The sequence below is a fragment of the Ischnura elegans genome, chromosome 2 (genome assembly GCF_921293095.1).
Source record: "Ischnura elegans chromosome 2, ioIscEleg1.1, whole genome shotgun sequence".
In the NCBI taxonomy this organism is placed as follows: domain Eukaryota; kingdom Metazoa; phylum Arthropoda; class Insecta; order Odonata; family Coenagrionidae; genus Ischnura; species Ischnura elegans.
In genome coordinates this window covers 79,738,012-79,757,076 of record NC_060247.1, presented here as the reverse complement: position 1 = coordinate 79,757,076, position 19,065 = coordinate 79,738,012, and the positions used below count along the sequence as shown (strand labels likewise).

General features: G+C 36.4%; 1 protein-coding gene across 1 annotated transcript in view; it reads right to left on the bottom strand.

The window, feature by feature from the left end:
• Nucleotides 1-19,065, bottom strand: part of LOC124154038 (vam6/Vps39-like protein) — a 56,622-nt gene that overhangs the window by 8,118 nt on the left and 29,439 nt on the right. Inside the window, exons 12-15 of the mRNA XM_046527519.1 lie at nucleotides 14,468-14,783; nucleotides 12,587-12,735; nucleotides 11,565-11,708; nucleotides 6,969-7,103 (exon numbers count right to left, since the gene is read on the bottom strand). Of these exons, the coding sequence (XP_046383475.1) occupies nucleotides 6,969-7,103; nucleotides 11,565-11,708; nucleotides 12,587-12,735; nucleotides 14,468-14,783 (744 nt within the window). The remainder of the gene's footprint in view (nucleotides 1-6,968; nucleotides 7,104-11,564; nucleotides 11,709-12,586; nucleotides 12,736-14,467; nucleotides 14,784-19,065) is intronic.

Sequence of the window (19,065 nt, the reverse complement as noted above, 5' to 3'; positions counted from 1 at the left end):
TTCATCACCTACCGTTTTATAAAGAATGGATAGTGCGATGGTATTGCTTTTGGCTCGCCTCCGAACTTCGCCTTGAGTGAGTGATGCGTCCAATGCGTCTTTGTAACCGACGATAGCCTCCCATGCATCACGTAAAAGTAACTCCGCCTTTACTCGTAATGACCATGCGAAATGATTATTTGAGTTCAGCACTGGAACCTTCGTAGTTGCTTCGTCCTGATTGTATAATGATGCCATTTCGCCCGACAGCACCTACGCACGTTTCATAAACTCCGTGACCTCTTTTATAGGCTCGTAATACGCCCTGGGCCCATAACCTGTTAGCACACGCAGGAAAAACCTTTTATTTATAAGAGGTTATAACGTACACATCCACTGCGAACAAGAGAAACAGTTACATCTGCTTAAACAATACCTTGGCAACGCCTATTCGAATTCCACCCAGGCGCTGCTTATTTTGTTAATAAGCAGCACCGTATTCTAACAGGTTATACTGGAAATGGGATAAGACCCTAGTTTTTCTCTTATTCTGGTCCTTGAGCATTATAGGGTGATATAAATGGCAGTTAGGCCGCCTGCCATTAAAATTCTGCACGTGTTGGAAACAAATATCTATCTTATGCATACATAATAGTTGCTGTTCACCACTGACCACAAATTACTATGATTAACTTCTTATAAAAAAATTTCAATTCGTTACTTGATTACGTTTTTAAAATGGACAGGAATTTCTTTAGCGCTGAGATCATTGATATTTAACTTTAAAGAATGGGAAGTTTAGGGTCGTATGATTAATTAACGATCTTTCACAGCATTTAATCAGTAACAAAAAGCATTTTTTTGTAAGTTCTAAGCAGCTTAACCTTTAACCAGTGACGTGTGGTCTGAGAGACCGCTGCGTTTCTAAAATTATGAATATTTTCAAAATTAAGATTTCAAAATATCTATAATTCTCGTTAGCTTCATATTTTTGCATAGCAAGGACATCCCACTCTTAAAATTTAACGTTCCTTTTATTAATTTCTGTAAATTTGCAATTGAACTCGATTAGCGGTCTGTGAAACCGCACATCATTTACTAAGAATGCATCAAGAAAAGGAATACGCGGGATAAATTTCATGGCTAATTACTACTTAGCCTTCCAACTTTAACATTTATGGCCTTTTTTGAATCTGGCAAAATACTGATACATACAGAGATGGGCAAAATACATGTCAAATGTATTTTAGATACAAAATACAAATTACTATTAAAATCTGTATTTGAAATACAAAATACAAATTACTTCTAAAAATTGTATTTTCGATACTAAATACAAATGTAATTTCAAAATACTCTATTAAAATACAAAATACATGCCTTCACCGAAGTTCTTACCTAATAAAAAATTAAAATCAATTCAAATATGAACTATTTTTAGAATAAGAGGCTTAAACATTCTTACAACGTGTTTATAGGAAACTGGTAATTATACCATTATCCATGGCAAAATGTCTTAAATAAAATGAAGACAAATGCCTCCTGCACCTTTTGGAACAGCGTCAGATTATTCAAGTCCCCTCCACAAATTAGTCAATGCACAACTTCGTTTCGCAAACTACTCCACACGCGACTACGTTTTGCAATCGCCTACGTGTGTTACAGGAGTAAATTAAGGGGCAATTTGTTGTCCCATAGATGGCAGAGTAATACCGACTCATTTGGGATCCCTGTCATCTCGTCGCACGCTCTTTCTAATTATGCACAAAAACATTACATGTATTTTGATTTTGAATGTATTTTAAAAATACAAACTACTCTTTAGATGTATTTTCGTTACAAAATACAAAATGCTCTCAGAAAATGTATTTCCGATACAAATTACAAACTACAAAAGTATCGAAAATACGTATTTCAAATACAAGTATTTTCGATACTGCCCATCTCTGGATACATAAATATAATAATTATAACTCAAGTGTTTTTGGCATCAGTTTTTTGATCCTGCTTCAAATCACAATTTTTTATGACAAATTGGTTCGTAATGGGAGTGTAAAAATTTTAATATAAGTTTTAAAATAGTTAAGCATTCAAAGAAAAATTAAAAAAAAACAATAAAAATGGCATAGCAATATTTTATGAATTTTTTATTTATTGCGGTCTCCCAGACCGCACGTCACTGGAAGTGTGACAAGAATTGCACATCACTGGTTAAGGGTTAAATAACGACTAAAAACGTTTTTAAGTAAAAGGCCACTATAGACAAAAAAGGGCAATGGGAATAAAAACCGACATTTTTTCACGACTTATTAACCCCTCAAGCGTGACTTTAAATGCCCGTGGCCCTTCTCTCAGCATGCGCGACGCACCATCTGCGTCGTCTGAATGCCATGCCTCAAGAGTGTGTGACACACCATAGGCGTCCGAATGTTTCATTAGGTATTCCTATCTCTTAAGCTTCCATAAATGTATTTTTAGCGAGTATATGTGTGAGATATATCTGCCTACTTCTGTGCCTCTTCATTGCCTTTGTTTGTGTGCTCGTATCTTTTTAGAATATTTTTTCCAGCTGATGTCAGGATGCTTCCTCTAGGAGCAGCTTCTGTTGGACGCTCATGGAAGATAGTCTTCCACTTACACTCTGATTTATGTGCTTTCTTAGCGCTTGTGTGTTCTATGTGGGGACGCTGAATGCTTTCCTCTATGTTTCATTAGCACCTGCTCTTCTGCCTCATCCTTTCCTTTCTCTTTCATCGTGGCAATGATAGTGAAGGCTTGGACCGTCCAGGCATTGTCACTAAATAGTTCTCGGAACCCCGAAGACCTGCCAGCATCTGGTATCTTATTTACGACGTTTGAAGCTGAGGGTTGGGTTTTTTTTCATGCTTATGTTTGCTTTGGAGGTTTTATTTTTTTTGGCCTTGGGTCCCTACCGTATCTGAACCCCTCCTTAGTTGGCCATGCCTTCTACCTCTCATGAGTAATCCGATGAGCCTGTGCTTGACGCTCAGGAAGAAAAGAGTGCAGAATGCTCTCATACCACTTTGGAAGTTTCAATCGGATACTTCCTTGACTACAAGTTTATAAGATTTTTACCATCTCATTTTTTTGTGAATTTTCAAGAAAATAATTGGGAAGAGGTTGGCTGTGAAAACAACTGTGTTTGCGTGTGAGTTAGTTGGGAAAATAAAATCGACTATTCGTATTAAGAGGGTCCCTTGGCATTGGAGTTATTTTTGATGATGAATTAATTAAAATTATAGAGATCGAGACAAAACACTATGTAGCATTGTTTCTTGAAAATTTACGAAGAAAATTCCGAAGCAAAAAAAATTGTGCTTTCAAGAGGGATCCCACAACTCTGGTGGAAATAATAGTATTTATAGGTTTGCTCACATCGATGGGAATAAATAAGAAATCAAGCTTCAGAATGTATTTTATTGGAAAATATGTATTCGAAACTCCATTTTTCCATAATGTAATGAGCAAGGAAAGGTTTTCATGGCTAACCAAATTTCTCTGTTTTGTGGATAAAAAAGGGAAGGAAGTTGTAAAAATAGATCCTTACCACTATAACATTTCGCCCATCCGTGAATATTAGAATCTTAGTGAATAAAATTATAGCAGGACAGAATTTAGAACAGCACAAAGGACAGCTCTCAGATACCGATATGAAATGTACTCAATCGACCAGACAGCATTTTGTTCAACAAAACCCAGGAATTGAAACACATAGGGTTGAAAGAAGAAAGTGTGCAGTGAGTGAGAAAAACATGAAGAGATATGAGACAAGATACAGACATAAAAACTGCCAAGGAACCTATTTAGGACCCTGTTTTGAGAAACACCACAGATTGGTCAACTACTAAATACAGCATACAGGGAGCATGCAAAATTAAACGGCTCAGAAAATTGTAAGTATGTATTATTAATTATCAAGATCAAACAATTTTTTCGAGAATTTAATTTTTTAAATATTTTTTCGGGGAGCGATTATGATGCTAAAAATATTTTACTTAGCTTCTGCACAAAAGCTTCAGTGCCTCCAAATTAAAGCACCCTGGGCAATTTAAATATCTATGATTTAAGCACCGTGTAGGAACGGAATAGCGAAGATGCATATTCTGCGTCGCACACACTTGAGGGGTTAAAATGGTTTGAATATATTATGAAGTGTCAATTTTCCCGTCTTGCTGACTTCGTATGATCAAGAATTTACTGTGTATTGAACTTTAATTACTTCAAAATAGGATGAGACCGTAATACACTAGAATTTACCTTGAACAATTCAAACACACCCTACCAAGTACAAAATCAAAACAGTTTCCTAAAACTCTTACAGCAACTCCCACATCCATTACAATAATGAGAAAAAACAATAACTTTTAACTTTCACAAGAAAGGCCATTTATAAAAGTCACAAACTTTTCACCCTGTGCACAAATGCCATCTAAAACCAGCATGAATTTTTCTGGGCAAATGAACCAACAGCTTTTGAAGAAGGCACATCGGTCAGCTATGTGAAAAGATCCTCAGTGTCATAAAAGACCCTGAATCATGTCCTTTCAGACCCTTTCTAGGCTTTATGGCAGAGATTACCTCGACCCTTTCATGCAGTACCTATGTTACCCTCGGCAATAGTGTTTGATTATCTTGTGAAATATCTCAAAAATATTTGTAGGCCACAAAGTAAATTTTGTTCAGGTTAACCTCCCTTGTAATATTCATAGCATGCACAAATTTGAATCATAGTTATAGTGAAAAAATTAATGAGTTTGTAAGCCGAGTAATTTTTACAGCACTGTAGGAGTTATTTTTTCATTTCATAATTATGAATATGTATTGTTATTATGTAATGGTCATTGAAAGATTCAGGGTTTCTCGAGAAATGCGGATAAAGAACCTAGGATCTTGCAATAATCATGAACATTCCTGCGGAAACCTATACAAGACTGTCATATTTAAGGTTTTTCCCACACATTTAATGGCTTAAGGTATAAGTTATAGCCAATATTTTTGTGATAAAACTGTATACAACACAAACGATTAAGCAAAAAATGTGAAAAAATAAATTAAAATGGCATTTGGCATTAACTTAACATTGCTTCTACAAAATGAAAGACATAGCCAGGAAAAAAAGTGGGGAGAATAGTTTAACAATTAATGTTGAGTGAAATATTAATGTAATAATTAATGAGAGAAAAACAATGAGTCAAGTGATAATGGGTGGTAATCGTTGTTGACGGCGCCGAACAGAGAATGAGGGGAGTATGGTTGTGATGTCATACCGGTGGGCACATAGTCGCTCCTGATGTTTTTGCCGTAAGAACTGATAAAAAGTGTTTATTAAGTGTATTAACCATGTTTGTGAAGTTAAGGAGAAAAGTAAAACATTACGTTTTGGTGCCGTAAAATGTAGGGCCCCACTAATCATGTAAATAGAGACCATAGGAAATCTGAAATAAGAGTTGTGTAGATAGCAGGATTTTCAAAATGGCAAAAGTGACAAAAACATTTTACGAGCAGTGGAGAGAAGAACAGGAGAGGCGAGATAGACAGAGGAGAGAAGAATGAGAAGAAAGAGACAAGAAATTAGAGGAGACAATAGAGGAGAAAATACAAGAGTGCACGATGGCATTCCAGCAAGAGTGTAGCGGTAGGATTGCCAAAAAAGAGAGTAAAAAAGAGGAAATACGCAACCCTGTGGAAGAGGTGGTCACTGAAGTTGGGGAGACTGGGGATAAGTTAGAGGATCGAGTTTCTAGCCAGGCTACCCTAATGATCGTTACTGAGGATAGTAAGGAGAAGAGGGAAATAAACAAGGTGTGGATTCAGCAGGGATTCTGACTGCAGCGATCCCCAGACAAAAGAAGGAGTGGAGCCGGGAAAGGATATTCTTGCTGCCAGGAGTGCGGGGATTTCCCACAAACGGATGATTGACGGGAGAGGGAGAGATTGTGCAAGTGGGAGAAGGGACGATGTGCAGTGCATTTGAATTGCCTCATGAGTATTTTTTGCTGGAAGAAGGAAAGAAAGAGATGTGGAGTGTTGACTATCCTGAAGTTGCAGTTGCAATGGAGGGAATTGAAATGGGTGTGACATGGTATAATGTTGTCAATGGTATAATATTGTGAGCAAGTGGGGTGTGTATTTTAAAGTAGGGGAGTGAATTTTTTGCTGAATGAAATGTGTTGACAGATTTCAGTATGTAGAATGATTTTAAATTTTGGGTTGTTTAATTGCTTGTTTGAATTTGTAAATGGGTAGAAATTGGACTTTAATGGTATGAGTGTGGTATTAGAATGAATGAGTCAAGTGATACAGGAGAGTGATAAATGAATGGGGGGTAATGTAAAGTGAAATGAGCTGGGGAAGAAAACATGTTAACGTATTTTCATAGTTATTGTTCCAAATGTATTCTGTGGTAGAGTTTAATGTGCAAATTTTTACTTATAATTTCTAAATTGCCAATTTAATATTCTTGTACTCGTCTCTAGTCATTCATTCATAGATTCAAGATAAATATGTAATAAGGGATGGTCAAACTCGAAAGCATTGGGCTTTGATTGTAAAAGGTAAATTAGAATACGGCTACTAAATTGTTTACAGGTGATTTGCCTGAAAATAGTAGAGTTTTGAAGGCTTTTAAAAGAAAATGTTTTCAGTCCTTACAACATTTCTTTTAATGCGGCTAATGTAATAATTAATGTTGAGTTAAATGTTAATGAACCAATTTGGGAGTAAAACAATGAGTCAAGAGATAATGGACAGTAATAGTTGCTGATGGTGCAGAACAGAGAATGAGGGGAGTATAGTTGTGAAAATAGTGGCATGAAGGTGCGAGCATTGTCGCTCCCGATGTTTTTGATGAAAGAACTGAGAGAAAGAGTTTATATAGTGTATTAACCACGTTTGTGAAATTAAGGAGATAAGTAAAACACTACAATTACAAACATTACAACATTGAAAGAATGAATGACAGAATTTACCTGTATATACTCGGCTGCAAGTAGTCCTCTCAGAACCTGTACATTTCTTCTCTCATTCAATATCCCATGCAAACTTGTTTCCATGAATTTTTTAACTTTCCAAAGAGGGACATCATCAGGTAGCACACTTAGAGCCTATATTATCGATGAAAGGAAAGCTCACATAAGAAACCAACAACATAAAGGCACGGCACAAGTGGCATTATTTCCTTATCCCATCAGTGGGTAACAAAGTAATGCCACCTTGCCACCCATCTATGCCATGAAATACACAAATGTGGTGTTGTTGCGATATATGACAAGAATGATCTAAATTTATAGAGTAAAAACATGCTCCTTTAGCTACAGCTTAAGGGGCTCAATCTTTTCCATTATACTTATTAATCGCATCAGATGCACCTTAAGGCCAGCAAAACTTCAGATTGTGTAAATTTATTGATTTAAAATTCTCAATAATGAGTGTAAAACATGAAAAAGGATGCATAATTTTTTAAATTAAATTAACTAAAAGTGCAGCTTCAGCTTTTAACTGATGTCATCGCTAAGAGCGCTTTCTCTGCTTATAAAAGCATCATTGCAAGAAACACTATGTACTAGGGTTTTGTGGGGGAGTAGGTTGTAAAAGAGTTCCGTTTCATCTACATTATATCATACAGGAGATACTTTTTAAGATATTCCTTTAGGATCAGTCCTTTCTTCAACTGCTTCGGGTTTACACCGCAGGCATCACCAGCAATTATGAAGGGAAATAACACTTCCATGCTTTGAATTAGTTTAACCAACCTTCCGAACTCTCAAAGTTCTTGATTGTCAATCCATCACTGAAATACTCCCCTTCAGCCTTAAGCATAGCCCCTTTCTCAGTAGTTCCCGCAGATTGAAGTGGGCAAAACTAGTGATGGAATAAACGACTCTTTTTGTGGAGCTGCCTCACTGATCACAGCACACTCCAGAGAGCCTCTCGCACAGTGCGACTCAGCAAAGCGTTTTTGGGTTGAGGGGAGGGGAGGAAGAGGGGAGTGGAAGAAATGGTAAGAGGGGATGGTGGTGAGGGGGAATATCTGAACGAATATTAAAATGCAAAATTTCCTAGATCAAAATTTGAAAAATTGATTTCACATCAATCACATACTGCATAGTCACAATGCTTAACACGTGAAATAACTTAGGAAACATTTCTGCCGATACGTTATATGGAAGAAGGAAAATGTAATTTGTCTCCTCTGCTTAGAGATGATGACAATTTTAAAAATTCTGTTGTAACAAAATATTCTCTCCAAAACTGCGTGATCATGTTTATAATTCATACATAATTAGTTTCCTCGATTAATCTGAAGTTGTTTCTGTTAGAACAAATTTTCATTTTTGTCTGGTATTATTTTCATGAATTTGCCGCTGATGAAAACTTTTACATGAGGATCTTCAACCCTATTTCTTTCAAAATGCATGGAAAATGAAGGAGAGAGAATTACCATAAGGCTTAAATGAGATTATTTAAAGTAATAGCCAGAAAATGAATCAGGAGAATCTTTCAAGAGACGTAAAAAGGCGAGCAGTGGGCTACCCGCGAAAAGTGCCATGTGTTCCCTTTGACTATCTTCAGGGATATGTATACCCTGAAGATTTCATGGCTGTGCTACCAATAGTTTGCTTTTTAGACATAGTCTAAAAGGAAACTTAATGGGGTAATAACAACCCAAAAAAATTTTCTTGCAAAGATCCTTCTGCAGTATGCCTGGCTGATGATACTGAGGGTATTATCTGAAAATTTCATGGAGTGGGAAGGGAAGCAGGATTAGTAGCTTGAAGAATCCATATTTCTTGGAAAGGGAACTGCTACAGTGATATTTACGGAAAAAACAGATACTATAGAGCGTTCCACATTTAGTTGACAGTACGGGCCTTATGGATAACAGTGTTGCCAAGCTTCCGCTCCGCCGGCAGGCATCCTAACAGCATATGCAACCACACATAATATGGCACCATAATGGTTTAGTTCAAAAAGGAGTTAGGGATCGCACGAAAGACGGCGAAATTTAAGGAATTTTTCAGCGTAAATTACAATACCTTTGCTGCACTATAAGAGGAAAAGTCTTTTGTTATTTTATGCCCGTACTTATTCAATTCACAAGCTGAATAATGAATAATCTGCAATATAAAAAATAACAATAAATTGAAGGATAATAAAAATTATCGCCACTCCTGAATGAGACAAAATTTCTATTCCTCCCATATTATGCAATATTTATTGGCTCTGGCTAGTATTACATGAAAGGCGATGTTGTATAAGACATCATCAATCTTTAATTTTTCAAAATTTTCCCGTACCTACTTGGTTTATTGTAAATTAAAGATCTCTTTTCAAGCTGACATCTTCAAAGCTAATTTCCTTAATGTTCTTTTTCCTCCACCTTGTATTAGGCAAGGATTCCAATTTCCTTGAGTAATAAGAGGCATTATCTACCACTATAATTGATCCTTCGGGTAAGTTTGCAAGAAGTGAGTGCTCAAACCATCTCTCGTAACACTCGCCACCCACATCTTCATGCTCATCCATTGAGTTATTTTTGTACAGAAACACATGCAATGCTCCTTTTATGAACCTTCCGTTCCTGCGTGTATAATTGCAAATCGGCCTCCTCGGGAAGTGGGGGCCGAGCCCAGTATTTAGTCCAGCAAGGAAAGCTTGACGCGGATTTTCTAATTGTTTGTTTCGCAAACTAATGTTCACTATTTGTCCAACATTAATCCAACTTTCGCCCGTGAATACACTCGTCCTGTGTTCGCGACGATATTTTTTTAGCTGCCTTAAATAATTAATTGTGCCACCAACGAATAATATCATCCCTTTCGATAAGGATGATTCTTTTCCCCCTGCGTTCGTACACGAAGCCTATGTCCAAAAGAAAACGGAATAGTGTTGTCCTTTTGTAATCTGGGAGAATACTATCCATATATACACAGTTTAAGATGGATTTTACGGTCGGAGGAATATTTTTCACGAAGGATTCATGTACTTTCCTTGTAATTCCCGATCTCACAAAATCGTCGAAAATCATTGCTCTCGAATTTTTCTAAGGCTGTCTAATTTCTTTAGTTTTTGAAGGAGTTACCAATGGACCACGGGAGCTTTCCTTTCTCACTCTGTAAATAGTAGACTCCGAGCACCCAGTAGCCTTCGAAGTTTCTCGGCAGGCCTCACTAATGCTTAGAGATTTCCTGAAGTACGAGAAGACTTTGAGCACCAACTGTCTTTCGCGGCTTATGAGCTTCTCACCTTTTGTCCTCTTCTTTGTATCGGACATATTAATTGGGCGTGATACAGCAGAGATAAGTGTAAAACACACTTCACAATTCTCAAATTCAGCAGACCACACAACACTTGTTCACTCCAAAAAAATGCAACGACAAACTGAACGCCTTCGTAAATTCTTCGCACGGCCCCTTCGGCTATGGTCGATTCTGGTGCAGGTTTTATGGTGCCCTATGAAAGGAACTCAGAAAAAACCCAAGCCCCCTTTTGTAAAAGGCGTGCACTGGATGGCGTAGTGTTTCGCACAGATTATGAGATATTCTCTTTCTTGGTTTCCCCGATGGGACCGAAACACCCAAGGCGAAAGCGTCTTATTTCCAAGCCGCTTGCTTACTTTCGTGTATCAATGTATTCAGATAAAAACACTGCTGTTACGACGTATGAGTATTCTCTGTTTAGGATATCAAACGAATAGATAAATACATTTCATAGTATGCATTGACAAAAAACTCCTTTTCCGCCCGAGAATTTTCCCGCTGCGCGCAAGAAAAAGCAAGAAGCCCGGCCCAGCGGCGCCGTAATATTTTTTCTCAAGATCAAAACCTTGGAACTCACTTCAGAATTGATGTAAGTTAATGATTTTTTCACCAAAAATAACTTTGTAATTTTCTTTACATTTGATACGCAGCATATAGGGACCTACGACGTAAGAAACGAAAGTTAGTAAGCGACTACGTTTTACCTTGCAAAAATCAAACTTTTCTTGTCCTAAAGGGTGTTACGTCGGCATAACAACATTTTAACTCAATCATTGTACAATTGGTGAAGACATTCAAAGAGAAAATAGAATGAAAAATTTTGTGCAGAAGATTCAATTCAATACAGACAATGGTCAGGCAGCAATTGCGAGAAGAAGATTAAGTAAAAAAACACGTACAGTACACGTTTCTGACGGAAATTTAAAGAAATATTTTTTATAGCTTTTGCTATAATTTTTATCGAAAAAGTATTGGCACTAATGAATGCAACATCTCTTCCTACATAGGAATGCAATTTTTAATCAGTGTGTAGCGCAACATTAATTTTCGTGCTATTTTCAACACCGCGCTCCCGGCCTTATGGAGATTAACATGGGAAACGATTCTCCATAAGAGCCCATACTGTCAACTAAACATGGAACGCTCTATAGAAGCAAAAAAGTCGCATGATTTTTTTAAAGCAAATTTCTTCCATAAGTGTTTAAAATAATGAAGGCTGTATTCAGAGGATTTTTAAAACAAAAACGACCATTGAAACTTTCCAATTGTTTCTAACCACCTCTATTAAGCTAAAATACAACTCACTTTCATGGGGTTCATTTTGCTGGCATTCTGTGAGAGTAGCTCCAAGGCTAAATCTACATCTGGTTTTGGTGGCTTCACTGGTTGAACACCCAAAATCCAACTTTCCGGTGGATTTATAAGCATTTTAATCAATATGACATACACCTGCAAGTAATAAAACTTAGTCATTTATGTATATTAATAATACATAAATACATATTACAAATACCCATGCGAGAATCATGTCAGTTGAAACATATCAACAAGAAAATTCTGTCCCCCAAATATGAAGTGTGATAATTCAAAGTAGCAGGAGTAAATTTTAATCTAAATTATAGTTAAAATCATAGCAATGCTTTTATTCATAATTGTAAGAACACCAGGGTAAAATATATGCTTACCAAAACTTATTTGATACCGGTTATCTTTATCTAATAAGGGTGGGAAACCAAGTACTTTTTCAATGTTTGTTGAAGGGAAAGAGGGAAGCCGGCAACAAGTTTCCTCAATCAGGTTAAAAATATTGCTGCACTCTTTCTACCTGTCGGATTGAGCAGATCCCTCTATTACCAAGGACAACTGGAAAACTATTTGGCTTCATAAAATGAAGGTGGAATCACTTCCAATGCCAAGCACTTCAAAAACCAATGAATTTGAGATTTCACAAATCAGAATTTTCTTTTCCATAGTTGTCCTTTATGTAAAGTGGGGACCTATAGAACATATTGGCCTGATGAAGACAATCATCGAGGGACAAGTGGATGGCATGAATGGAAAAGGGAGATCTTTAATTAAATATATGGAACAGGTAAAGAAGGATATAGTAGAGATGAAAAATACATGAGTGAAAAGATTAGCTGATGGGAGAATTGAGTGGAGAGCAGTGTCAAACAAATCTTAGGATTGTTTACCAGTGATGATGATGATTATTAAAACAATGGGGACCAAGAGAGTGGTTTTTAAACTGGTGTCACTACCTAGGTTATAGGACTGAAATTTTGAGGTTTTAAAAGTACATATATTTAAAACATCACTGAGCTCACCTCATCATAGCCTTCACAGTGTAGCTGATAAGTTTTTTCGCAGTAATTAATGGCTTGTTGAATATCTTGTAAAAAGCTTATGTACAATGACAGAACTTGTTCATGATGTCCAAGTTTTCCAAGAACAATAGCCTTTTCTTCATAGAGACCTAGCGGAAAACAATAATACACAATGATAAAATAAACAGTACAGTGGCACATACAGCATGACACTCTTCATTTGCTTCAGAAATGATTTGGCATTAAAGAGCATGTAAATTTGTATGCACACATGACGGAACCAAGTGATTAGATCAGCGGTGCCATGGTGCAGTCTGGCTACAGCGATGGAAGGAGGAGAGACAAAACTGAGCTTTGAACTTTACCTCTGTGATCACCAGGCATCTTCCTGATATTCATTTTTATTTCCACTTAATTACCATGCATGCATCCAGTGACTGAGAGAACTGCTCGTGATACCTTCCTTTTGCATTTAACTTTCCAGCTTAATTAGCCATAAGATCCTTATAAGGTAAAGATGTGTTCCCAATACCACAGCACAAAAATATGGGAGAGGAAAGGGCCCTTCATGAAGATAGAAACTTCTTCAAACCAACAAACCAACAGAGTAATAATTACATGATTACGAATCATTACACACCACTTAGGATTGGAGCTGACCCTTGACATATTTGATTTTGAAGAAAATTAATTAGTACACTTGTCTACTTCCCCAAGTAAAAAATCCCAGTAAAGTATTTTGAAGTAGACAAACAGCAGCTGAAAAACAGATATTTTGAAAATGGCAGTTTTCAGGAGTACATTAGTAAAGAGATATGTAGCTTTTTGGCATCATTTACTCCAAACCTCAATCCAAAACACTCAACTTACTTAACCGGTGCATTTTTTTATTTCAAGCATGCTCAATGCACAAATAGTAAGCAGTCACATGAGATGATTTCTGAATCAAAAAGTGCATATATTTCCAAAATGTTTTCCACACCTTCTTAAACAATTCCTGTTCACCAAGAAAATTCTTGACCTTCTACCTCAGAAAGGGTAATCTTTTAACCAGGGATGACAATCGAATCTAAACGAACGTCAAAACCAGTAAAATTTCAATAGTTTCATTCCCGGGAGCAAAATGTAGAAACAAAATGAAAAAGCATTAATCCTGGGGAGCTAAACTCAGGGTCGAAACAAAATCGGAGTCAAAACTACTTCAGGTCGAAATTAAACTAAAACATATCTGGGACGAAATGAAGCACGGATTATGTTTCGCCCCAAAGGTAGCACATACTTCACCTTCGAACAGTTTAGTTTTGGCCCACAAACCGAGTATGAAGTATGATTGAATGGAGTGGAGGCTCACCCTACTGCCTCTAGATTGAAGGGGCACTTTTCCACTCATAATGCGCAACACATTATTCAGTCTCAATATGTCGAAGCTAACACTTTAAACTCTCCACAGTCTGTCACGAAATGGGTCGAAACTTTTTCCTCTTTTCCCCCTCAACTCAACTTCTGGGATCGAAACTTAATTATGAGTAGTGGGATTTTGAATTATTTAGTTTCGATCCTGAGAGTAAAGTTTCGTCTCGGGTTAAAATTTAACTCCTTGGTAATTTTAATTTCATGCGGGAACAAAATTTAACCTAGGCTTCATTCTTTTGTTTCCCTAAAGGTCGAAACGAAACATTTTCGTTCCGTTTCTCTTGCCATCCCTGCTTTTAACTCTTCAGCAAGTCCTTTCCATGTTAACAGGAGGTGCAGCATAGTAAAATCGTGGCCTATGTTTCAGTTTATGAAATTGGTGCCCACAGTTCAGGCCCATTTGATTCATTTATTTTACCAGAGCTGAAAATTTCTATCTAGCTAGAAATGTTTTGAGCTAATACTCACAGTCATAAGGGAAATGAACTAGAACAGTTTCTGGTGTGTAATAAGCGGATGCTTCCAGAAATGAGAGAAGTTTCTTCCGTATTTGACCAAGCTCTCCTGGTTCTTCCCCTGCTCTAGGTTTCATATGGTGGGTCTTCTCACTTTCTGAAGGGCTATAGTCTATAGGCTCAACATTTCCTTCTGCATCATCTTTTGCTTTTGCCGGAGACTTGTTCAATTCTTCATTCATCAACTGCTGAACTCTTTCTTGATACTGATGAATTAAGGCATTGTGAAATAATGGGTTGGTGTCACCCCACTGCATAACAACGTGTTCCTGAAAAACCAAAGTTTTTACCGCTCAAAACATAACAATATTAAGACCAGACAGAATACTTCAACAAGAGAAGACTGCTGTAAATACGAGCATTATTACAAAATTTTCATTTTTACATCATATAGCTTTGGATCCAGTTTAAAGATATCCAAATATATGGTAAAATAAATGACAATGCTATATTTTTCATGTTAAAAAAATAAGAACCTAATAACGAAGTCCCTTCAGTTCATTAGAAAGTGTTATTACAACATTTGATAGCACACAGTAGGATTCAAAATGTCTGCTGTCTTACAAAACAAAACCATGGTCCTTATCCTCAAAGGAGTTTATTCGCAAGAAAACATTGACACATTTATATCCCTATTGGAATCCTCTGACTGGTCTGTTATATATAATAGTCATTCATTTGAAGCAAGTTTTCAATACTTTCATGACTGTCTTCAACACTCATTCGATGTTGCCTTCCCCCTCCGTCCTATGAGAAGAGCTGCTTTATCGCATAAAAAACCTTGGGTTACTGACCAAATTCGCCACTTTTCTGTCATGCTCAAAAATCTTTCTGCCAGAGTTAAATGCTCAAATTGTCCTCTACTTCATGATGAATACAGGGCCAAAAAAAAGAATTATCGGAGATTATTGGAACTTTCCAAAAAATCCTATAACAATGAGAGGGTAATTTCATCTAGTAATAAGTCCAAAACATCTTGGGATATTATTCGAGAGTCAACGGGAAAGTTGCATCAGCACATTCTCCCTAGAATAGCTCAATCCAGTGATAATGCACACATTGATATCACAAATTTAGCAAATGAATTCAGTAACCTTTTTACAATTACACCACCGTTACCCACCTCTCTTACCTCTTCTGCAAACTTGCTCCATAGTCCAGAGTCTAGTGCTTTTTCAATTTTTATTCATCCTTGTACGGAATTGGATTTACAAGCTATAATTTCAACCCTAGCTAACAAAAACTTTTCGGGCCCTGATCACATCCCAGGGAGAATATTATATCTCTCTTATAGATGTATAAAGGAACCTCTTCTATTTCTGATCTTCTCTTTCTGATTAATGAATCCCTTACTCAAGGGATTTTCCCATCTTCTCTCAAGCATTCCATTATTAACCCTTTATATAAAAATAAAGGCTGCCCCAATAATTTGGATAACTATAGGCCAATTGCTAAACAAAATGTCCTATCTAAAGTATTTGAAAAAGTATTCTACAACCAATTAATGTCTTTCCTGGATAAATATGCCTTAATCTCCTCAAATCAACACGGCTTCCGTAAAAATCGCTCTACTACATCTGCTCTATTCCATGCCACTGACTTTATTTTGTCCTCGCTTGACAACAATCAAAAAACTGTAGGAATCTTTTATGATTTCTCCAAGGCATTCGATTTTGTGGATCACTCTCGCCTACTTCGTAAACTTAATTATTTTGGAGTGAGAGGCATTGCCAATAAATGGCTTCAGTCATACCTCAGCAATCGGACACAGGCTGTCTCACTGTCTGTAAATGGCAGTATATACTCTTCCAAAAGTACTTCTACCACCGTAGGAGTTCCTCAGGGTTCAATCTTAGGCCCAATCTTATTTTTAATCTACATAAATGATTTAGCTCATTCCCTCAGTAATATTCCAAGTTCTAAAGTCATATTATATGCTGATGATACGAATATTTTACTTTCTTCTCCAACTCAAAATGACATTATTATGAGCTCTAAAAATGCAAATGATAGTATTTTAAGCTGGTGTACAGCTAACAAATTGATTTTAAACACACAAAAGACACACACTGTTCAATTTTGTGGTAATAGCAATGTTCTCGAGAGCATCCTAATTAGATTGGATAAAAAGTCTATTGAGAATGTGTCCCACACAAAATTCCTTGGTGCATACTTATGTAGTAATATGTCCTATGAGATGAATATTGACTTCTTAGCCAACAAACTAAGTTCAATCTGCTATCTATTAAGACACCTTAGGAACTCTGTTGATTTAAATATTCTTCTTACATTGTATTACGGTATCTTTTATTCTCGAATGTCAACAATATAATTTTTTGGGGCTCATCCCCTCATGCCTCCAAGGTGTTCACATTACAAAAACGTGCAATTAGAATCATTGCTAAAAAACCTTTTGATGCTCCCTCCAAGCCTATTTTTAAAGTACTTAACATTCTTCCACTTCCGTGTGTATATTTATTATCAATTTTAAATTTTGTACGTTATAATCTTGATTTGTTTATGCTCAATTGTGATGTTCACAAATATGAAACTAGGAATTGTAATAACCTTCATTATCATTCCATTAGGACTAACAGATCAAAGCTGGCCCCACGCGAACTGGGCCTCAGAATTTATAATAAACTTCCTGTGCATTTGAAATCAATTCAGTCAATGGATTCATTCAAAAGGAAGTTAAAATCTTTTCTTCATGAGAAGAATTATTATTCTGTTAACGAATACCTATTTGATTCCTCCAATTAAGCTTTAATATCCTGTGAACATACAATTATTTATAATCTATTATATATATATATATATATGCATTTTTTTCCTTTCATGACGTGTCTTATATCTTTTGCTGTAAGGTCTCTAGACAAAATAAATTATTATTATTATTATTATTATTATTATCTACAGCGGTATAAAATATAAACATGGATATATACAGTAGAAGCCCAGTTTAATGAGTGTTCATAATCCCTCGGAAATTACCCACAAAACCAAGTGCTCTTTGTATCCGAAGGCGTTGAATAAACCCACCGTGGTCTCATAATCATTCGTATTTACAGTTTTTCTTTTGTTTCTGTAGCATTTTACGAAGTTAAAGAGCTTAAGAGTCATTCACAGGCACAATCTATTTGAGTATCAACATATTTAACACTTTCGCTGCAGCTGACACACCAGTGCGTCCAGCGCAAACTAGAGTCTTCAGTAAAACCTGTTCAGGTTGTCAATTGTTGAGAGGGTAATGGAATGGTCAACTCATTAATCTCTAAATTGGACAGCCGTGTCAGTGTACTTGTGAGGTAGCTACAGTAAATATGATCAGGGTGAGCAACAGAGAGTGGTTGCCATTTCCTCTTTCAAGAAATTCATTGCACATTAAAGCTGATTAATTTAAAATACTGTCCTACGATCATGCTGCCTAATTTTTTATCCACCAATCCTTGTCTTTTAACCTTTGCAAGAAAGGACTAGCTACATCATAGATTGTCATCTTTACATTTGTGTTAACCAAAAACTTTAGATGAGTACATAAGTATGCACACTAAGAACAATATCTACAAGGTACAGTTCTCTGTATGTAATAACTCAAAAGCAGCAATAGTTATATTCTATTATTTGTCTCACGTCATGGCTATTCTAAACACAAAAAATAAATTCATTTACAATAAAAGGAAACACTGTCCAGCTCCTTATATGATTTCTTCTCTGTGGAGGTTGACCTTGAAGTGGGCAAATGAAAGCATCTCCGCATGAACTGCACCATAAATATTGTACTGCCTCTTGTGAGAAGGAAATGAGCAAAGATGGGGCAAACTCCAGTGAGAAGGGTGTGACAGGAATCAGTCCCTCAATGCAGTCCAAGGCTGAGAGCACTTGAACCAGCTGGCCTCAGATGATACCACATGATGTCATGTAATAATTTGGCCAAATTAAAGCTGAGATAAAGGCAACAAGTCTTCGTCTGCTCACATAGGAATAACTAATGATCACCAAAGCAATGCTATCACAAAATGTACCTGGTTTTAACTCAAGAAGGAGGAGATTGTACACCTCAAACCTCACATGCATGGGTTGTTTTTAAGATATTTCATTTATTTATGTTTTGATGTTTTTATAGAACTTTCTTAGCTTAAAAATAACCAAGTAAAAATTAAAGCAAAAACAAAGGCATTTCAAGGAATGGAAAATCAACTGTTAAAAATGCTATTACTAAAAATTATTATGTAGGCAATCACATTATTTTTTCCAGGATCAAAAATATTGCCCAAGTATTCTAGATCTTTCAGCTTCTTAACCCATTACCGGCCGAGTAAAGATATACTTGAAAATATAAAATTTTTTCTCTTCATTTTACCTAATAACATGCTAAATAAGGTAAATTGAAAATATGGGCCTTCAAAAAAATTTGCTTATAGTAAAAAAAAATGTTGCGTTTTCGCAACGTTGGCTGAATCCGGTATCTGTATGCAGTTATGCAACCCGCATTACAATACATTGCCGTCTAATAGGAATATGCTGTTTTTACAGCCGGATATAATCCTA